Raw genomic sequence first — 21,730 nt, 5'->3', positions numbered from 1 at the left:
GCCATCTAGGCTTAAAATTTCCAGGTGTTTGTTTGTTTGTTTGTTTGTTTGAATAGCTATAGGACTTTTCAGCTTCTCTTCTTGAATGAATTTTGGTAGTTTGTGTGTCTCAGGAAATGTGTCCATTTTGTCTGAGTTGTTGAGTCTGTTAGCACTTACAAAGTTTTTCATAATAGTCCCAGATTAGTAGCCTCTTAATGTGTTCAGAATTCATAGTGATTTCATTTCCCTTTTTCCAGTTAGTGGTAATTTGTATCTTTTTTTTCCTCTCCTCATCAATCTAGCTAAAGGTTTATCAGTTTTATTGATCTCAAAGAACCAGCTTTTTGTTTCACTGATTTTTTTTTCCTATTATTTTTCTACTTTTTTTTTTCATTTTTCTGTTTGCTTAAGGTTTTATTTGCTCTTCTTTTTCTAGTTTTATAAGGTGGAAATTAAGGTCAATTACAGGCATTTGGTGCTGTACACTTCTGTCTTAGAACCACTTTGGCTATATCCCACAGATTTTGAATATGTTATGTTTTTATCTTCATTCAGTTCAAAATACTTCTGAATTTATCCTTTTAGGTTTTGTTTTTTTTTAATATATGTATACCTTTATGTTATTTAAAAGTATATTATTTAGTTTCTAAATAACTGGATGTTTTATAAATATCTTTTTATTATTTTTTATTATTATTAACTTAATTCCATGTGATCAAAGAACATGCTTTGTGGGGCACCTGGGTAGCTCAGTGGGTTAGGCCTCTGCCTTTGGCTCAGGTCGTGATATCAGGGTTCTGGGATCAAGCCCTGCTTTGCGCTCTCTGCTCAGCAGGGAGCCTACTCCCTCGCCCCCCCGCCTGCCTCTCTGCCTACTTGTGATCTATTTCTCTCTGTCTGTCAGATAGATAAATAATATCTTTATGAGACTGATAAATAATATCTTTAAAATAAAAATTCTTTGAATGACCTGAAGTCTTTCAATTTATTGAGACTTCTTTTATGATTCAGAACTGAGATCAGGAAGGCCCTTTTTTTTTTTTTTTTTTTTTTATAAACATGTATTTTTATCCCCAGGGGTACAGGTCTGTGAATCAGCATTCACCAAAGCACATACCCTCCCCAATGTCCATAACCCCATGGAAGGCCCTTTCTTAAAGGGCCATACAGTAAATACTTTAGGCTTGCAGGACATACAGTCTCTGTCTCAGCTGCTCATCCTGGCCATTGTAGCCTGCATGCAGCCATAGACCATATGTAAATAAATAGACATGGCTGTTAACAATAAAACTATTTATAAAAAGAGGTAGTTGGTCGTTGTTCTGTAGTTTGCCAGCCTCTGAGCTGGAGTGTCAGTCATTTTGGTAAATGTTCTCTGTGCACTTCAAAAGAGCATGTATTCTGTCTTGTGGGTTGGGCGTGTTCTATAAATGTCGATTAAGTTAAGATGGTTGATTGTTAGTGTTGTTCAAGTGTTCTATTTTCATGATGATTTTATCTACTTATTCTGTCAGTTACTAAAAGTGGTATTGAGGTTTTCTTTTTTTTTTAAGTTTTTTTGTTTTTTTGTTTTGTTTTTTTAAAAGATTTTATTTATTTGTCAGAGAGAGAGCACGCAAGCACAGGCAGAGAGAGTGGCAGGCAGAGTCAGAGGGAGAAGCAGGCTCCCCGAGGAGCAAGGAGCCCGATGTGGGACTCGATCCCAGGAGGCCGGGATTATGACCTGAGCCGAAGGCAGCTGCTTTCTTCTATATTAATGTAGCCAATCCAACTTTCTTTGGTTGGTACTAGTATGGCATCCTTTTATTTTGAACCTCTTTTCTGTCTTTATATTTAAAGTGGATTTCTTGTAGACAGCATGTAGTTGAGTCTTTGCTTTTTATCCAGTCTGATAATCTGTGACTTTTAATTAGAGTACTTAAACCATTTACATTTAATGTGATATATGATGTTGGGTTGTAATCTGTGGTACTGCTGTTTGGTTTGTTTGGTTTCTCTTTGTCTCATCTGTTCTTTGCTCCATTTTTCCTCTTTTTTCCTTTTTTGGGTTGAGTATTTTTTATGATTCTATTTTATCTTTTTTGTTGGTTTATGAGCTATAATGCTGTATGTTAGTTATGTGATTGCATTAGAGTTTACAGTGTACACCTTTAACTTACCCCAATCTGTTGGTATACCCCATGTCAGTGTCCCCACTCAGTAGGGAATCTGCTTCCCTTTTCTTTCTGACCCTCCCCACAGCTCATGAAGGCCCGCTCTCTCTCTCTCTCTCAAATAAATAATTAAAGTCTTTTTTAAAAAATACCATGTAAGAAACTGACAGTAGTATTCTCCTATTTCTGCCCTCCCCACCTTTGTGCCGTTGTCATCATCATACATTTTACTTCTAGCTGTGTTATCAGCTCCACAATATGTTGTTATAAATAGTTGATCATATTTGAAATGGATTTAAAGAAGAAAAACCTCTTTTGCTTACCCAGATGGTTTTATTATTTCTATTGTCCTTCTTTGTTTAGTCCTGTATCTCTGTCTGCTGTGGTTTCCCTTCTGCTTGAAGAGATTCCTCTAACATTTCTTCAGGTGTAGATCTGAATTCTTTCAGCTTTCATGTGTTTGCCAAAGTCTTTATTTCACTTTTGTTTTTGAAGGATATTTCACCAAGAATTCTAGATTGACAGTTCTTTCTTTCACTGATTTAAAGTTGTTGCCCCACTTTAACTTTAGGAAAAACTTTGATTCCTGATTATAAATGTTCATTGTAGAAATTATAAAAAGCAGGTAGCTAAAAAGAACAAAATTAAAACACCTTTATTCCCACCACAAAGGTTCAGTCACTATTTACATATTATTTATCTTTGTTCTCTGAGAATTTGGTTTTTTAAAGATTATTTATTTAATTTGACAGAGAGAGAGAGATCACAAGTAGGCAGAGAGGCAGGCAGAGAGAGAGGGGGAAGCAGGCTCCCTGCTGAGCAGAGAATCCGATGTGGGGCTCGATCCCAGGACTCTGAGATCATGACCTGAGCCGAAGGCAGCGGCCTAACCCACTGAGCCTCCCAGGTGCCCGGAAAATTTAGTTTTTTTAAAGTTTGACTACATGCTGCTTTGTAACCAACCTCCTCTATTCAGCTTAATCATGAAACATTATTGTGAACGTTTTCCATGTTCTTATGAATTCTTCACAGAATCCCATTTTTATATTTAACATAGGCCTTTCTCAGAGCTCTAAAGCATTTCCTACAGTATTTAAGTCATTTGGCATCTGAACATTCATGCAGGAACCGCAGTTTGGGTTAGAAGACTTTTAATGATATTTTGGAAAATGTTTTAAATCTTCAAGGACACAAAATTTACCAATGGGGAGCAGTGGTTGGCCGTTACAGTCTCCACTGACATAAGAAACTCGTAAAAATGAACTGTTAGCTTTTTTTCCCTCCCTGCACTGATTGACATGGGGGTTGCTCCTCTTGGCATTGTTACCAACGATGCTAGGATAAATGGACGTGTTGATTTCTTTGCATGCTTGCAGCTCGCTGTATCTGCAGGCTACCTCTCCAGTGCAGGACTGGGGAGGGCACGGAGGCATCTGTGGACTTGTGGACATATGTGGACGTAATTATGACAGCTGTTGCCGCATTTACCCCTGTAAGAGGTCGTATCGTTTATCTTCCCGCAGGCAGTGTATGATGATAAGCTCGCCTGTATCCTTGCCCAGAGTGTCACATTTGTTATCAGACTTCAAGGTGACTGTCCATCTGGTAGGCGAGAAAATGGACCGAGAGCTTTTGTTTTCTGCATCTTGTATCATCTGCTTTCCTTTTCTCTCCTGATCTTTGTTCTATTTCCCCAGTTGCTCTTGAAATGTTGTCCTTTCTCCTCACTTGCCTTACCTTCCCTTAAACTATTACCAAAAAATTCCCGGTTCATTAGTTGGCATTTGAGTTGCTTCCACAGTTTAGATCCGCTGTGTCATTGATGAATCCGTAGCAGGATGCTGTGATAATGGTGAAGAATTACCAAAATAAGGCATAACCGGCTTTCTTATTTTTTAAGTCCTTTAGAATGTTGAAATAGAGGCATCTGGCTGGCTCAGTTGGTAGAACATACGATTCTTGATCTTGGGGTCTTGAGTTTGAGCCCGGCGTTGGGATAGAGCTTACTTAAAAAATACGTTAAAATAGGTGAAAGAACGAGTAGTTGGCCCCTTTCACAACAAGAGTATAGTTGCCTTGTTTCAAGTTCATTAACCTCAAAAGTACTACTGAGAAAGGTCTAGGTGACATTTTAACACTTCATGGTCTTAACAATTCAGTTTTGTCATCGTGTGCAGAACGCATACCCCGCAGCGTGGGCACATCGGCCTGCCTGTGTGGCCAGGTGGCACTGATGGGGGTGGCAAACAACAGAACAGAGAGCAGAGTGATTCTTTTTTGTTCAAGGCAGTCCTTGAATTGAAGGTCTGTAGTGACGTCTTCTGTGTTCATGATACTTGGTATTTTCACATGTAGTTGTTGCTTAATTTTTATCAGAGATCTAGGGAATGAGAGCCAGAGGACTCCGTTCAAAGTGTTTTTCTCCAGGAACCAAATTGGACCACACTCCGTGACCCGTGCCACCCCGTTACTCATTTCTAAAGCAGCACTCAAGTGTCGCCAGTAATGTAATGTCATCCGCGACGCCTGTAGTGGGTGTCTCTTTGGAGCCCTGGTGCACTGCCCTTGTCTGCTTGCGGCCCTCTGACTTGTGTTTTCGGGTGTGGAACAGAGCACATCAGATGAAGTTCTGATCTCTCAGGCCTGTACTGCTATAAGGGAGGAGTCAGCCATCCCTTCTCACTGTCGCACTCTGTGGTCACGGCCGGTCCCATCTAATCCATAGGTTTGTCAGAGGACTGTGCTGAGCAGTTTCTCTCTGCAGAGCTGTCACGTGGCCCAGTGCGGCGGTGCTGTGAGTTCCCAGTGTTGTGTGTTGGGGGATTTAGGACACCCGAGAGATTTTATAGCATTATCACGAGCAGCTAGAGCAGTAATTATACTCAGCCTGTTTCGTGCATGGTTTCATTTACCGTCCTGTCATGACTTAAGTTTTGGGCGTAAAAAATATTCCAAAGTTGGGTGAGTTGCTGCTTTTGTTTTTACTTATAATTTCTTTTTCGTTTGTCTTTGGGAAAGCATAAAAGATTTTGATTTCCCTTGTGATTTTTAGGAGCTCAAACCACATCTTTACCCAGGTCTGCCGTGTCTGCCCCAGGCTTCCTCAGCCCCACTCCCACGTTCCTTCTCTCTCTGGTGGAACATCTCAGGGGAGCAGAGACATGTTTCTTGAGAGAACACTTTTATAGCTTCTTAGCTTCTTCTGTCTTCACAGAAAAGCAAAGGGGATTTGTTTCATTGAAAATAACTCCATTTGCTTCTTGTCGCCCAATCTCACAAAGCCTGGAAAGTGTCCTGTGTCGATCCAACAGATTCGTGGGGAGCTTGCGAGGGTGTTAACATCATTTGATAATTTTCTTCTATGAGGCATGGATTTATTTTCGTGTTTCCTCTTCCAAGTTAATTTTTTGGTGGAAAAATAACAATCCCCCCTACTCTAGGGGGAATTCGGAAAAGTATAACTAGATCCTACAGGTAGTGCTGCTGTCCTTACCAGAGTTGCTTTGGACTGAGGACAGGTGAACACATTGCTCCCAGGAGCCGGGAATAGAGCTTTTATCCGTGATTGCATTAAGCAGGCAGGTCTGTTCCCTCACGCACTGACACCAAATAATTACTGAAGTAACTGTTCACTGCATTACTGTATCCAGGGTTACCAAAAGATCTCGTTTCCGTACATAGTGGATACACTTTCAGACCTCAACGAAGGTGCGAAGGTGCGAGCTGCATGGTATGGGGCGCATCTGATTCTCTCGTGTGCTGGCCTCGTGGGCGCTGGGCTCGAGGGGGCGGTCTCTCTCTGTCTCCTCTTTGAGTCTCGCCCCGGAGCCATTTATCACAGTCATTCCTGACATCCCGTGGATCCTGTCGAGCATGTTCTCAGGCTTGGAGAAGAGAATCCAGTCCCACAGTCTTGGAACTCGGAATGGGGGCAAGGGAGAGGATAACGTAGGCTGACTGGCCAGATAAGGAAAAGCTCTACTTCTGAATAGTTTTAACTTTTTTTCTTAGGATTTCAGGAAGAAAAAAAAGTTTTAAGCTCACTGCTTTGATTTTTATGCTGAAGACTCCAATTTTATTTAAATATTAAAGAATATTTTCTTCAGGAAAGTGTCACGTGATTTTGGTTGGGCAACATATGTTGCCCAAAATGGGTATCATTTATTGGCTAGACGGTAGGCTCAAGAATGAATTACGTCTCTGCCCACATGCCTTTCTCTTGAGCATACGCTTTTGTGTTTTGTTTTTTTCCCAGTTCTTCGGTGCCATACTCTGCAGCCAAGACCTCTCACCCCACGATGACCCCAGCGGCCGCTACCCAGGCTAAGCAGGTGACTTCCTGATTTTTGCTTTTTTGAACAGCCATGCAGTGTCTGTCTTTGAAACTGAAGACAGTCCTGTTTTAAGTCCTGACTTCGTTTAAACAAACTGTAAGTCCGACAAAGACCTGTGATGCTTTCCCTATCATTTATGCCGGTCTTAACTTAGTAGGTCGGTCTCTTTTCTCGTGCCATTGGACATCTTGGGTCATAATTCTAATACCTTATCATTGTGAGGGTTATTTCGGTTTCTGATTTACCTTCACTTAACATGATTTTCATTAAACCACACGACAGCCGTGTGCAGTAGAATGGGACAGGTATTTAAGTGTGTTTCACCGATGAGGAAAAGCTGGCACAAGCGAGTGATGCAAGCTCACACGACCAGTAAATCCTGGAGCCTGAGCTGGAGCCCGGCTCTCGTACCTTCTTCCCGTCCGTGGTTCTCACACTGCGCCTTTCAGGATCAGTGCCTGGGAGCGGCTTCTCTGGCTTCTCCTGCAATGTCTGTTTTTCAGAGCTTGCCTCTTTGGTAATGTTCATTATGTCTACATTTAGGTTTTTACCTGATAAACATGGTTTCTTACAAAAATAGGTTATATTGTAAATAGTTAAACCAGAAAAGAATAATCAGAGATGGCTAAAAGGTAGCTTAAGCTATCTCTGAAATCTTCCCTAAGAAGATTTCTCTGCTTTCTCTGCTACTCTCCATGTCTCTGAGATGAATCATTTTGGACTGTGTTTGAGATTAGACGTTAGAATTTGCCTATTATGAGTTCTCAGCATGCTCTGAGCCTTAGTTTGCCATGACTTAAAATGGCATTTAAGCATTTAGCATCTGGTCGTGCTTCTGGAGGGTTCCATGTTGGCCTTGGAGGACACCTGAGTAGGCATAAATCATAACAAATGAGTAAGAACATTGCCCAGAGGTGGAGAAGTGAAACAGTTTGGCTTTTTATTTTACTATAAATCTATTGAGAGCCAGCACCCCCATTTCATTCATTCATTTACTCAGCTGCCTGATAATCTGGTGCCTCTTGTGTGCCAGGCACTGTGCTGGGCACTGGGAAAATAGCCACATGGGCAAGACTGCGTTCTTGGAGCTTGCTGGATATTCCTGTTTCCATCCTCTAGTGCGCCCTTAGACACAGCAGGCATTAAAAAATACTCACTTAAATTGTCAGGATTTTTTAAAATTACGCTAAATAGAAGTATTTTTGCTTACTTTTTAATGATGTTCTCCTTTTACATGTTTCTTTTCTAAAGGATGGCTAGTGGTTTTACATAAATGTTCTGCTTGTGTTCTGTTACAGGGATCTCTGATAAATTCCCTGAAGCCATCAGCGCCCATGCCAGTGTCTGGTCAGTTGTCATCAGGTGATAAAGCTTCAGGTTAGTTTGCGTTTTTACTTTTGTGAAAAAAAAGGGCAAAAGATCCCTCCCCCCCATACACACAGCAGTTCAGTGTTCTAGATCACAGAGGCAGTTGACATAGGATACTATTAAAGAGATCTTTGGAAGGCCTCAGTCAATGAACAGTCTCCAGGAAATCAGTGAGCCTTTCATCAGCTCTGCAGACTTCTGAAATTTGAGCACAGTAGGAGAAAAATCTTCCTAGAAATGCTTTTCCTGAAAAGGAGCAACAGTGTTGTCGTCACCAGCCTTGCTGGAAAGTCAAGAGGGAAAGGGAGTAGAACATGACCTGTATTGTTCTACTAAAAGGGATGAAAAATCCTCTTGGTTCACAGTGATAATTCAAAGCTGGTAAAATGCAGAAGGTAAAACAGATGTGTTGTGATAGAAGAGGTCAGAGGAAATGTCAGTATCAGATTTTATAACCTTGCGTACTTCCCAGTACCCACTCACGCTTAGTCATTCTTAGCTAAAATTTGTAGTTTTTGTCATCCCCGTTGGTGCTTTGACCCAGGGGTCCACATTGCCCAAACCACCTGGAAACACAAGGTTACACATAACCTGATGTTGGTGTGACGTCATCCTCAGCATCCCTTCTGTTGGCGCCTTTTTTATTACCCTTAACTTGGCATGTGTTAGTTTCTGCTTTAGGGGTCTTATGCCTCCCACAGCTCTGAGTTTTTGCCCTACCTGGGACTTCAGCATTTGTTTTCATTCGTGCCCTCAGGTGAGTCTCAGGGCAGATTCTGTTGGAGACAGAACCCCGCACATTAGCAGCCTGCTTTCCGTCATCCCTGCTCAGCCATACGGTCATTCCAACTTTCTCTGTAACCAAAAGCTATCTGACTAGATACTGGGTTTATCTTCAGTAAGTAGTCCTTGCACTCAGGAGAGCCATTAGCGTGTACGCCAAAGGTGTATTCTAGAATTTGGATCAGTGCTGAGCCACCACTGTTGCCGTGCGAGCTCTCCACGGGAAGGAGGTATGTAGCACTTCTCGATGCAGATCTAAAGTTAACTGAAGGAAAAACTGAGCGGAGTTGCCAAAGACTATTGAATCATTTAGGATTAAGAAGTTGGTTTCCATTTCTGGCTAATGTTTTAGAAAGTTTTTGAAAGACCCTATATCCCAGCTTCTGTCAAGGACCACTCTAAAGGGCTTTTTGTCACTCCTGAATTTAAGAACTGAGGAAACCTAAGGCATTTGCTTCACGCACATCTTACCCAGTTAGCGTGATTGCCTCAACATTTCTGAGATGCATCATGTAGCAGCGATTGTGAAATACCGTCTTCCATTGCTGACCATTTACTTCTATTTTCACTCGCTGGATCATCAAAGGAAAGGGACTTCTGGAGGCAGAAAAATGTCCCTGAGAAATGCTTTTTAAAAGTTTACCAAAAGTTTCTTCAAAAAATTTTTTTCTGAAACCTCTATGGTTCTTTAAGAATGGAAATACCTTCATTGTTTTTTCTGATTATAAAACTGTTATCGCTTCTCAGAGAAATCTACATGGAAGAGAGATGATGTAGAAAGTAAAAGTTGCCCATTAACTTCGTGTCTTGGAAGTAAAAGCCCTTAATGATTTAATTTGTATATCTTGAAGGTTACTTCATTGATGTTTTACAAAGGAAAATGGCCATATCCTGTATGTGTTAACCCTCCTCCCGTTGCGGTAAATACTCTGTTCATCTTTCCATATCTCACACAGCTCTACCTCACTGTATCAGTGGGAGCCTAGGACTTGACCCTGCTCGGGTCTACCAGTACTGCGCTGATAGTTCGGACTGTTTCCAGTTCTTCAAGAGTATAAGCAAGGTGGCATTGAATATCCTTATTATACACCACACTACATTATAGTAGTTTTTTACATAATTTCACTAATATCTACCTTGGACTCATTTGAAGAGAATGTACTTTTTCTTCCGTTTGGTTTGGCTTGGGCTTTTTTTTTTAAAGTAGGCGCCACACCCAGCGTGGACCTCAGCCTGGGGCTTGAACTCAGGAACCGGATCAAGACGAGCTGAGATCAAGAATCAGATGCTTAACTGAGCCACCCAGGCACCCCAGTTTGGGCTTTTTAGATAAAGTGTCCCTCTCCCTCCCTCTTTGAAAGTAGAGCAATAGGAGGGAGACGGACGATAATCCCCCGAACTGTTCATGAGTACTTAACAATGAAATTGAACGTGAGGAAGAGGTTGGATTGCACTTTCAGCATTCGACACTTCTCGGCATTACAGCAATCATGTATTACTTCTGTAAGGAGAAAGAAACCTATTTGTGAAATATAAAACTATCCTCTGTGAGAAATGAAGGGACGTAGGGAGAAAGTCAATGGCCATGAAATCACTAATTCAGACATATTTCTCATATTACCCTGTTTCTCTTTGGATTTTTTTCCTTCAATATATATTACTTTTCTGTGATTATAAAACTTTATTATAAATTATAGCTTATAAAATTATAAAATTACTTTCAAAGGTTTCTATTTAAAGTGCACTGAAATCATTTTGATAGTTTTTGTGGAAAGGAGGGTGGGGTATGTGTTGGTTTGGAATTAACACTGACAGAACCAACGAGTAAGTTTAGAGGCCTTCACACGAGTTTGGAACACACCCGCTCCCCTGGCCCCTGACCCGACCCACCAGGAGAGCACAGTGGGGCCCGCAGGCTGGGGCTGCACAGACCATCAAACTGGAACGGTGTTTCTAACAGTTTTTTTGTAATGTTCTTATTTTCTTTCCCATGATTTCAGGGCCAGGGGCAGCCAAGATAGAAACAGCTGTGACTTCTCCCCCGCCTGCTGCTGGGCAGCTCAGCAAGTCTTTCTCATTTTCTCCGGCAGGGTCAGTAATGAACTTAAATTTCGTGGCAGATCGCCAGCAACCTTATAGATAGCTTCCCCCAGTCTTACAGTCAGAGGTATATTTATCTGCTTGTTAACTGTATGTGAGCCCGGAGTTCTTATCACTTCAATAATGCGTCCGATGATAGTAGCAGCCGCTTATTGTCCTAATGTCAATCTACAGCTGACCCTTGAGCGACACGGGTCAGAAGGGCGCAGGCCCACTTACACGCAGGCTTTTTGCCGATAAACAGTACGATGTCTTTTCTCTTATGATTTTCTTAGTATTTTTTTTCTCTAGCTTACTGCATTATAAGGTACAGGATATAATGCGTATAATATGAGTTCATCAGATGTTGACGTTGTCAGTAAGGCTTCCCGTCAACAATAGACTATTCATAGTTAAGTTTTAGGGAATCAAAAGTTATACACAGATTTTCCACTGCGTGGGAGTGGGTGCCCCTAACCCCCGCATTGTTCAAGGGCCAGCTGTGTTTCCCATTTTCAGTTCAAGTTTATATGTGTGTTACTATATATTTCTTTGTTCTGTTTTTCAGGATAAGCCTCCTTTTCTTTGAGTAGTAGGTCCGTGTCAGATTCTGTGATTGGTCTTCCAGCTTATTCACCCTGACATATTTGCCTTCTCACACCATTTGGGGGCGAGGTGTGACGTTTAGATCAGCCTTACTGTTTGAGAGGTCACTACATTAAACTGGGAGAAGTGATAAAAGACAGTAGCCATTGGAAAATCTGGGTCTTACATAGATATGGGGAAGCGTTCGTGTTTCACTTTTCTAAAAGTAATGATGGCTATACTTGTAAAGTTGAGTCATTTTTAAATTCGCAAGTGTCTTCTAACCTTCTTTCCATGGGAGCCTGGATTAACCTCAGAGGGCTCTTCTCTCTGCTGGGGGCACTTGTGTGGGACCCTGTGGAAGGTGTCTGTAGCTAAGCTCTGTGGAGCAGAGACAAAAGCCTGTCCAAAGATTTTGTTTTTGCCGTCGGAGGGTTGAGTGTTCAGTTCCATTAGGAAAGCTTCTGGAGCTCTTCCATTTCATGCTTTTGTGACTGTAATCAAATTAACCATGGTCTCTCCCCTGATGTGAATGTGTTTCGTGTCATTCAACCTAACACGTGAAGAGCAAGGAGGGGGTTAGAATAGAATTTGAGGAAGGATATTATATATTATTTCTTCTTTTTGTCAATCACTGTGTTTTATACTTCTCAAAGATAGTTTGGAGCCAATTTTGAAGAGTAGGTCAGTGCCAGGAGTTATTGCTAATTCACAAAGGCGAATCCTCACTTCTGTAAATGGATAATCTTCCCAAAAGTTGGGGTCACTGGGTCAGTGGCTTACCTCTGTTAGATAAAATTTCTTCACCGAGGTTGGAACAAAGAAAGGATTTTTTTTTTTTAATATGATAAAATGTTGAACACATCCTCTTTGATGGTCTTTGTCCTTTCGTGGAAGGCAGGGATGGGTTGGAGAAACCGAAATCCTTATAATACTATGTTTCATACGCTTGGCCCTTCATGTTTTGAAACTATGGTTTTAAATTTGCTATTTGAACTTTCGTCACAGTGAGTAGTCTCTTCTGGTTCATGCATGTGCTGAATTTTCTCCTTTGGCCATGGTATCTTTACTCACAGTTTAAAGAAAATCTACAACAGGAGAGAGAGAGGGCTTGATAAAAAAGAGTCTGGGAAGGGTTTGAACCGAATTTTCCCAGCTGAGAACTAATTGTTCTGTCCAAACAGCAGGGGTGGTGGGTTCTATTTCCTGCCTTCTTCCCTGCCCCCTGGTAGTGTGGCATGCTCCTGGCGAGCTCTCTGATCTTGCGGTGGGTTTTACAGGGTTCTCCCTGGCCCAATTCTCTTGCCTCCATCACGAGACACGCCTTCTGCCCTCACACACCATGCCTGCATGGACATTCCCGTTGCATTTCCATGACTGCTCCTTAGCTTTCCTGGACGCAGGTCCCCACCCAGACTCTGCCGCACAAGGCCCGGCTGTCCTTCTGAGCCCTTGACTCCCTCTGAGGTCATACTTCACTCTGCTCTCATTTATCTTCTCAGTTGTAAATTCCCACGAGCAGATCGATCGTGTGACTAAGTTGTAAAATGTGACATTAAACGGGCAAAAATACCCCAGGTATTTGTTCTTCTTTAACTTCTCTTCTTGCGCTCCCTAGGACTGGCTTTAATTTTGGGATAATCACACCAACCCCGTCTTCTAACGTCACCACCACACAAGGTACTGTCTCTCTCTGCGGGGCGTAGCCGTCCTTTTGTGTTTCCTCTAAACGAATGCTGGGTTTTCGTACAGATGTGTCGACATTTTCCTTGCTGCTGAGTCTTGCTTAACGCATCTGCAGTGAGTTCGGTGTCGATGATGTGCATTCAGAATAAGCTGGATTTAAACTAAAGGGGGGGGCGTCTGTTGACTTTTTAAATTAACAAGGAAAGGATTTGCTTCTGGAAAAGCAAGGCTGTGCTTTCAATGTGAATGTTAACATGTGAATTAAAATGTCTCGCTCCATCTTCTTATCTGTAAGAGACTGTTCATCTTCTCTCTTGCATAAACTGTTGGCAAACACACTGGTCCTCTGGTGTGTTACTGGTGTGTTGTTTACGTATCTATCAACTGGCGTTTTTTTAATGTGGAAAAGAATTTAGGATCTGTAAAGAAACCATAGGTATTTTTTAGGTGCCTTCCAGTTCTTAGTTTAAGCAATTAAGTTTATTTTTCTTTCGTTTTAAAAAACAAGCTCTTATTATGAAAGTGATATATTGTAGAATCATGCCTTATACCCCTCAGTTACTGCATTTCTGTTATATGTGCTTCTGGGTTTTTTGTCTTCTACCTTATTTCATTTAACACCATCCCTTTCAACTTTTCCAGTATTACTGGAAATCTTATAAAAGTGTTATTTGTAATGGCTACATAATTTCTATCTTGTATGTATGCCGTGAACTACTTAACCGATTTACCTGTCGGTAAATTTAGGCCATTTCTAGATTTTCCCTATAATAAATAACACATTGGCCATGTTTCATCTGTTCATTCAACAAATATTTTTTGAGTCCTTTCTGTGTGCCAACCCAAGTGGTAGAGGCTTTAGTAAAACGGGGATCCCTTAAGATCTGGAAGGAGATGAGGGGGCCGAAAGCATAGCAGGCTTCCTAAACCTGATTTTTGTGTGGCACTTAAAGGGTTGGTGATTTCCTTCCTTTCTAGAATAGTGATTCTTAAACTGTTTTTGTAACCTTTGCCCACTTAGATATGGCAGAGTACCCTCGAGGCCCATCTCTTCCCTGTCCTACTTTCTAGAGGAAAAACAACTCAGTGGTATAAAAAGATTAAGAGGAACAAAATAATAACTGTCGGAAGCCATAAGTAAAAAACTCATAAAATGCAGTGGTAATTCTGTAAACATTTTACTTAATACGAGAGTAGAAATAACCTGAAACCATAAGTAACTCAGTTCAACAGCAGTGATATGACAAGGTCTTTCAGGAAATTGTACATGGGAAGTTGGGGCTTTGCAGCCTTCCCAAGAACAATATGGAGTTAGAAACATCAATAAACACTGTAGTGGGTTAATTTTACCTTTATCCAATTTTGGTTACTTACTGTTTGACCAGGCCTTGTCAAGGCTTCACCAGTATTTCATTTAATCTTTGTAACAGCTCTTTGACGTAGCTACTGCTACTGTGTTTATTTTCCAAATGGGAAACTTGAGGCCCAGAGAGGTAAAGTAACTTTTTCAGAGTTTCACCGCCAGCAAGTGGCAGAGTGCCCAGCTCCCGAGCCCGTGTCCTTGACCACTAGACCATAGTGCCCTCTGCGGAGCTGCTTCCTGAGGTGAGCACTAGGACGTAGCCCTACATTATACGTGAGAATAATTGTCTGTGGACTGACACTTTCTTGGCCCGTAAAAGACACAGGAGGAACTTCCATTTTGGATCAAGTCGTGGCCTACCAGGGGGGTCCACGGACAAGCATGGCCTCCAGAGTGTTATTAAGGAAGTCACACACAAGGGAAAGTGAGAGAAGATGCCGTTTTTTTCTCTTTTGGGATAATGCTGTGAATTTCATGCCTTCTAGATAGGATGGTTTATTTGTTAACACGAACAGTCATAATGACGGAACGGTCATAAAAAGGATATTTGTCCTTCTCACCGAGCCAGCCCTGCTGTGGAGAAGCATTCACTCTTTCCCCGAGGAAGAGCGCTGTCACAGGACAGCCGTCCCAACCGTATCAAGGGCAGAGAGACCTGGGCTTGGACACAGTCCGTGGGAATGTGACAGGTCATGTGTTGCTAAGTCCAACCCACTTCCTAATTTCATTTTCGTTCTAGGGGCTGCACCCCCAACTAAGGAGTCACACCAGCTCGACGCATTCGCATTTGGCGGGGGAGGCAAGCCCTTTTACGAGCCCACTGCTGAAAGCTCGCCCCCGTCTGGGATGACAGCGCCATCCGGCGCCGGAGCCTCTCCCGCTGAGCCTGCGCCTTCCAGCAGCCGGCCCGCGGCCCCTTCTGGAATTGCTCTTTCTGCTGCCTCTGGCAAGCTGGAAACTCCACCGTCCAAGTTGGGAGAGCTTCTGTTTCCAAGTTCTTTGGCTGGAGAGACCCTGGGAAGTTTCTCAGGACTGCGTGTCGGCCAAGCAGATGATGCTACAAAGCCGGCCGTTAAGGCTCCATCCACAAGCCTGACTACCGCCCAGCCGACCAAGACTTCAGCTGTCCCATTGGGGTTTAGTTTTACCGGCTCTCCCATGTTAGGGAAGCACGCAGAGCCCCCCGTGACCACCTCTGTGACCGCTGCTGCAGGGGCACCTGCGGCGGCTGGCACAAGCGCTAGCAGTTCCTCGACTGGCATCTTCGGCAGTCTGCCCCTCACCAGCACGGCGTCCCCTGCGGGAGGCAGTTTCAGTGGGATGGCCCCAAGTGGTAGCAAGATCGGTTTTTCCTTTGGAAGCCAACAGACCAGTAGTAGTACAGTGCCCCCGTCCACCCCTCCACCAGCGACAACTGCCGCTCCCCTTCCCACCTCATTCCCCACCTTGTCGTTTGGTAGCCTCCTGAGCCCAGTGTCCACTCCCACCCCGCCCGTGTCCTCTGCAAAAAGCACAGAGGAGGCCACGCCATCGGCTTCGCCCGAGAAGCCAGACAGCAGTGAGGCCGCAGCATCCACAGCTTCCCTTCTCGGGCAGCACCCATTAGCCCCCCTCCCCCCAGCTCCTCTACAGGCGTCTGATTCCGTTAAAAAAGAAGCTGCCCTTGCGCCACCCACGGTCAGCAGCCCCGGCCCTGCAGCATCTGGTCCCAGTCTCGTGGCCCCCAGTGCAGAGGCCACCCCGACAGCGTCTGCGGTCCCTGATGTCAAGACGGAGCCGGCATCTCCTGTTCCCGTGCTCTCGGCACCCGGGCAGCCCGCTGTCACGGCCGCTGCGGCCCCAGGCACTGGCCCTGTGGCTGTTGAGACCCCGGTTCCCCCAACAACATCCAGCTCTGTTGCCAGCATTGCCCCGAGCCCGGCGACGGAGGCAGCGGCATTCGGGACAGCCACTTCGGGCTCCTCTGTCTTCACTCAGCCGCCTGCTGCCAGCTCTAGCTCGGCTTTCAGCCAGCTCACCAGCAACACGGCCACTGCCCCCTCCGCCACCCCCGTGTTTGGGCAGGTGGCGGCCAGCACCGCCCCGAGCCTCTTTGAGCAGCAGGCGGGCGGCGTGGCCAGCACGGCGACTGCCACACCGCCGGCCAGCAGCTCGGGCTTTGGCAGTCCTGCCTTCGGCAGCTCAGCCACTGGGGTCTTCGGACAGACGACGTTTGGGCAGGCCCCGGCCTTCGGGCAGTCAACGAGCAGCCCTGCGAGCAGCTTTTCCTTCAGTCAGCCTGGGTTCGGCTCCGCGCCTGCTTTCGGCCAGCCTGTGTCCTCCAGCCCCACGTCCGCCAGCGGGAGCGTCTTCGGTGCCTCCTCTGGCACCAGTAGCTCCAGCTCCTTCTCATTTGGCCAGTCTTCTGCCAACACGGGGGGCGTGCTGTTCGGCCAGAGCAACCCTCCTGCGTTTGGGCAGAGTCCTGGCTTCGGGCAGGGAGGCTCTGTGTTTGGTGGCACTTCAGCCACCACCACGACGGCATCATCCTCTGGGTTTAGCTTTTGTCAAGCTTCAGGTAAGAATTTATAGAAGACTCCCTTTGTCGTCCTCCACATTATTTTGAAACATTTGCAAAAGTCCTGTATTACTTTTGAATTAAAAGAAAGGAAGGGAACACGAAAGAAAGATTCTGAATTCGAGAAGGGTGCTGAGAGCACTCGTGGCCTCAGGAATTTCCTGGGCCTTGTCACCATCACTGCAGTTTTGCTGCTCAGCAGACGCTCCACTGTCTTAGCCACCATAGTGCTTGTTTCGTGGGGAAAACACAGGCATCTTTAGTGTAAGGTCATGGCAAGTAATGAGTGACGCATAAATACAAACCTTTAAATTTGGAAGGTACATTAGAGTCTATTATGTCCAAACTGTCAAGCCTCGAGGAGACTGATCTCATGGCATGAGATGCTAGTCGTGGAGACAGAACCAGACTCGAGCGCCTCGTCCTAGTCCGCTGCTTGCCAGCATTTTATATCCTGCTTCCTCTGATACCGTGTTGCTTGTCGGAAGGGCAGATACTGACATGTGAAAACTTGGGGTTTTTTCCTATTTTCAGTGTAATTAAAACAAAAATCTTTAAATGTTACTATTTTTTAACGTCAGTTGTGTCTGATTTTGGCAGCTGCTTTTACTTCCCCAAGTTTTCAATAGCATAATTTGAAATAGCTTCTAAGTTTCACTTTCTGATCATTATCTTAGGAAAGGCAGTTACTTCTTGAGCAGTTAGGCCGTGGGGGTAGGAAACATGGATTAGTGATTTCTTGGTGGGCAAGATTTCAAATAACTGCTCATTTGTTCATTTGGTGATTATTTATTTGAAAGTGGCTCGCTTTATTAGGAAGGAAGTTTTTTCCTGCCTGCCTTCCAACAAATGTTTGTTAAGCTCCCACTAAGTTCAGCTACAAGGACAGAGCGCTGAAAGACAGTCCTGAGATCTACCTGCCACGTGTCGGGAGGCTGTTTGGCTCATGGAACTTACGGGAAGTGTGATGACACGGGGTGGGGGGGCGGGCAGGGGGAAAAGCCGAGGAGTCTTGCAGAGAAGGGTGTTCGACACGCCCTCGGGTGCATCCTTTTTTCTGAAGTCTGAACTTGAGAATCCCTCATGCACAAGTATAATCAAACCATTCGAACGCAATTGAGAACCTCTGAAAAAATCTTTCCTTCAGGCCTAGAGGAGCGAGCGATTGAATCTCGCTTGAGCTCAGCTACCTAGATCAGGGACAGAGATCAGAGTGGAACTCCAGCCTTCTAACCCCTTGTCTAGGGCTCTTTGGGTAAAATACACAGTCGTCCCCCCCCCCCCCCCCCAGTTTTCCCAGGCCCTGTCTAGAGCAGCGCCTCAACCATCTCAAGCCACCCAGAAGGAAGATGAACTACCCCAAAGGAATCTCGTATTTGAGATCAGAGGAAACCAGGGAGTAAAGCTATTCATGATTCTGAGTTCGTCATTGGAAAGACTCCTTGACAGCTAAGCCTAAGGAAAATTATCAGCCACTACCCACCAGGGTTTAGTAGGAGATAAGGATTCAGTCCGCAGGACTTTGGAGCTTCTGCTACTATGAAATGTTAGCCATGACCAAAGGTCTTTATTTACTCATAATGTTCTCCATTGCCTATAAAGAAATGAGGTGATGTATTATCGGGTGTCTAGTACACCTGAATGCCATTTAAAAACAAACAAAATACTTGATGTCGTGAACGAGTTATCCAAATTAAACTTGTTCTCTTCTCATTTTACAGGTTTTGGGTCCAGTAATACTGGTTCTTTGTTTGGTCAAGCAGCCAGCACTGGTGGAACAGTATTTGGCCAGGTAAATAACATATGTTTGCCTCCGTTTGCCTCAACATGTAGCAGACCCATCCACCTTGTTCCCACACGATGTAAGCAGTTCCTACCGTGTGCCCAGGGGCAGTGAACAGCCTCACGTAATTCTCAGGCTCGGCCTTCTTTAGCTCCCTTGAGGTGGCAGAAATCTTAGCCTCTGATTTGAGAGAATCACTGGTTTTGACCTTTCTTTGACAGTCCTCTAGGAAAGCACTTAAAAAGCATAGTGCCTGGTCTCCATCCCTCCTCTGCCCGTTCTGCTAGAGCAGGGGTTGGCAAACCACAGTCCATGGGCTAAGTCTACTCCTCAGCCTTTGTGTGTGGGGTGAGGGTGTGTGTGTGTGTGTTTTAAGTTTCTGAAGTTAAGAATAGCTTCCTTTTGATAATAATGATTAATAATAATTTAACAATAGCTACCTTTTTAAATGGTTATTTAAGCAACAAGAAAAATATGTAACCAACACCATCCAGGGTCCCTGGACTAAGCTATATACCCTCCTTTTGGTGACTTACTTGAGCTTGTCCAGCTAGTGGTTATCTGTGTGTGGGCACAGTATCGAGTGCTTTACGTAAATGGACTCACATAATCGTTACTGCTTCTATGAGGTAGGGACTGTTATTGTCCCCATCCCACAGATGAGGACTGCGAGGGCCCAGAGAGAGTAAATGTACTGTTACGTCATATGTCAGCTGCTTTCAGATCATAATAACCCCTTGAGGAGTCCTTCTGAAGAAGGGCCTCTGTGTCAGAGACAGTGGTGGCTTTCTGAAGGTGGGCTTGGCACGTGTCCGTTAACTGACGAAGTGGCAGACCTATTAGATGTTTCTGCCCCTTCTTCAGGAAGACGTTTTCTTGGTGCTCCCCTTCCTTCAAAGATGGGCTCTGCCCTGGTCCGTGATCTGTGGCAGGGGGAAGTGAAACTTCCCAGCTGATAATAGCAGGTTAAGTCATGTAAACCAAGTTCCTCACTGGAAACATCTAAAAATGGTGGATAAAAAACATAAAAACCATAGTTTTCAAGGCACTGGCAAGCTAATAAGGTATTTTACCAAGTCGAATGAAAAGAAAATGAGTCCCTATAGAAGTGATGGGAGCATAAGAGCCAGTGTTGCCATGAGGGCATTTATTAATCTGAGAACATTTTAATTTCCTTTTTTAATAACCCCAAAGGGCAAAGGGGCAGAAGTCACTAGCTGAGATATGCACAAAGAAGGGAGTGTGAAAGAGACCCTGCCCCACAAGGAGCTGGGTCTCCAGATCTGTTGGTCTCCGCCTGTGAATGTAGCCTGGCAGGGTCCTGGGATGGTGGTGTCGGTGGATGTCTGGCGGAAGCAGCACAGTCCCACCTTGAAGAAGAGTAACTTCACTCTAGGCTGCGGACAGTTTTTAAGGACATTGATTCCCACACCTAAATTAATCACAAAAAGAAGCAAAGAACTATGAGCAAGGGCCAGGATAAACATCAGACATATATTTGTAAAGACTTATAGAACAGCACTGTTTTTTTGCATGTTTAGTCGAAATAAAAGGCAAACTTGAACATACTGGTAAAGAGTAGGGGATAAGAAGTGTCCTAGCTACATTGAAAACCAAATAGAACTGCTAGAAAAATATAATTAAAATTTAAAACCAGCAGATTAGATCCAGCTGAAGAGAACAGTTCTATAGTAGGGATCAGCAGACTTTTTCTGTAAAGGCCTAGATGGTAACTGTTTTAGGCTTTGAGAGAACCACATACTGTTTCTGTCCCAGCTGCTCGGTGCTGCTGCACGGTGCTGCCCGAAAGCAGCCGCAGACAGTAACTGAGTGAGTGTGCTTGTGTTTCCATAAAGCTTTATTGACAAAAACAGCAGTCTGGACTGAGCCCACAGACTCTAGTTTGGTGGCCCTCGAACTGGAAGACAGGTCGGGTTAAGTTACCTGGAATGCATCATGGAGAGCAAAAAAGATGGAAAATACACTAGAGAGCGCAGAATCTGAAAAGAAAAATTTAACACGTATAATCAGAGGAGAGAAAGAGAAAGGATTGTGTGAGAATATCAGAGAAAAGACACATATCCCAAACCAGTAGAAGACAGTAACCCACAGATTCTAAAGTCCAACAAACGCAAAGCAGAATGTGTGAAAGGAAACAGATTCCAAGACCCACCATAGTGAAGCTGCAGAGCTAGGAAGATGAGATGTTAAAAGCCTTTGGGGAAAAGACAGGTTACCTTCAAAAGAGCAGTAGTGGGGCTCACAGCTGACTTCTCAGCGGTGACAGTGAGAGCTAGAGACAGTCTAGCTATCTAGCATTTCTTTCTTTCTTTCTTTTTCTTTTTCTTTTTTTTTTTTTTTAAAGATTTTGTTTGTTTATTTGAGAAAGAGTGAGAGAGAACATGGGAAGGGAGAAGGTCAGAGGGAGAAGCTGACTCCCCATGAAGCTGGGAGCCCGACGTGGGGCTCGATACCGGGACTCCGGGATCATGACCTAAGCCGAAGGCAGTCACTTAACCAACTGAGCCACCCAGGCACCCTGCTACCTAGCATTTCTAAACCCCACCAAAGAAACATCTCTAAAGAGTGAGTGGAAATCAAGACCTTTTTCAGACAGATACTGGGAGAATTTATGCCTAGCAGACCTGAAGGAAATTCTAGAGGATGTTCTTGAGGCAAAAGGAAAATTTGACTTCACTAAAATTATGGCTCTCTTAATTTTAGGGTAAAGCAAGCCATGAAATAGGAAAATTACAGCATGTAAAACTGACAGAGTAATTGTATTCAGAATATATAAACAATACAAATCAAAAAGAGAAAAGTACACCCCCACCAAAATGGCTAAAATTGAAAGGGCTGACAGTACCCAATATTGGTGAGGAGTGTAGCAACTAGACACTCTCACGTGTTGCAGAAGGCAGTGTAAATCCGTAGAACCACTTCGGAAAACCACCTGGCACTATCAGAACTAGAAACACAAAAAATTCCTCTTGAGCCGACGTGTCTACTTCTGGGTATGTAGCCAGCAAAAGCGAGGGCCTGTGTTCATGAGAAGGT

The 21,730-nt window shown here is 44.1% G+C and overlaps 1 protein-coding gene across 6 annotated transcripts in view; it reads left to right on the top strand.

Annotated features, from left to right (window-relative positions):
- NUP214 (nucleoporin 214) overlaps positions 1–21,730 on the top strand; it is a 101,857-nt gene that overhangs the window by 54,481 nt on the left and 25,646 nt on the right. For 5 of the 6 annotated variants that reach the window (XM_059142235.1, XM_059142234.1, XM_059142232.1 and 2 more), the window contains 6 exons: positions 6,391–6,466; positions 7,768–7,846; positions 10,621–10,711; positions 12,903–12,964; positions 15,073–16,890; positions 18,612–18,682. In XM_059142235.1, coding sequence (XP_058998218.1) covers positions 6,391–6,466; positions 7,768–7,846; positions 10,621–10,711; positions 12,903–12,964; positions 15,073–16,890; positions 18,612–18,682 — 2,197 coding nt within the window. The remainder of the gene's footprint in view (positions 1–6,390; positions 6,467–7,767; positions 7,847–10,620; positions 10,712–12,902; positions 12,965–15,072; positions 16,891–18,611; positions 18,683–21,730) is intronic. The other variant, XM_059142236.1, reaches the window with a different exon arrangement.

The sequence above is a fragment of the Mustela lutreola genome, chromosome 12 (genome assembly GCF_030435805.1).
Source record: "Mustela lutreola isolate mMusLut2 chromosome 12, mMusLut2.pri, whole genome shotgun sequence".
In the NCBI taxonomy this organism is placed as follows: Eukaryota; Metazoa; Chordata; class Mammalia; order Carnivora; family Mustelidae; genus Mustela; species Mustela lutreola.
The sequence above is the reverse complement of the archived record's forward strand: the minus strand, read 5'-3'. Positions and strand labels throughout refer to the sequence as shown.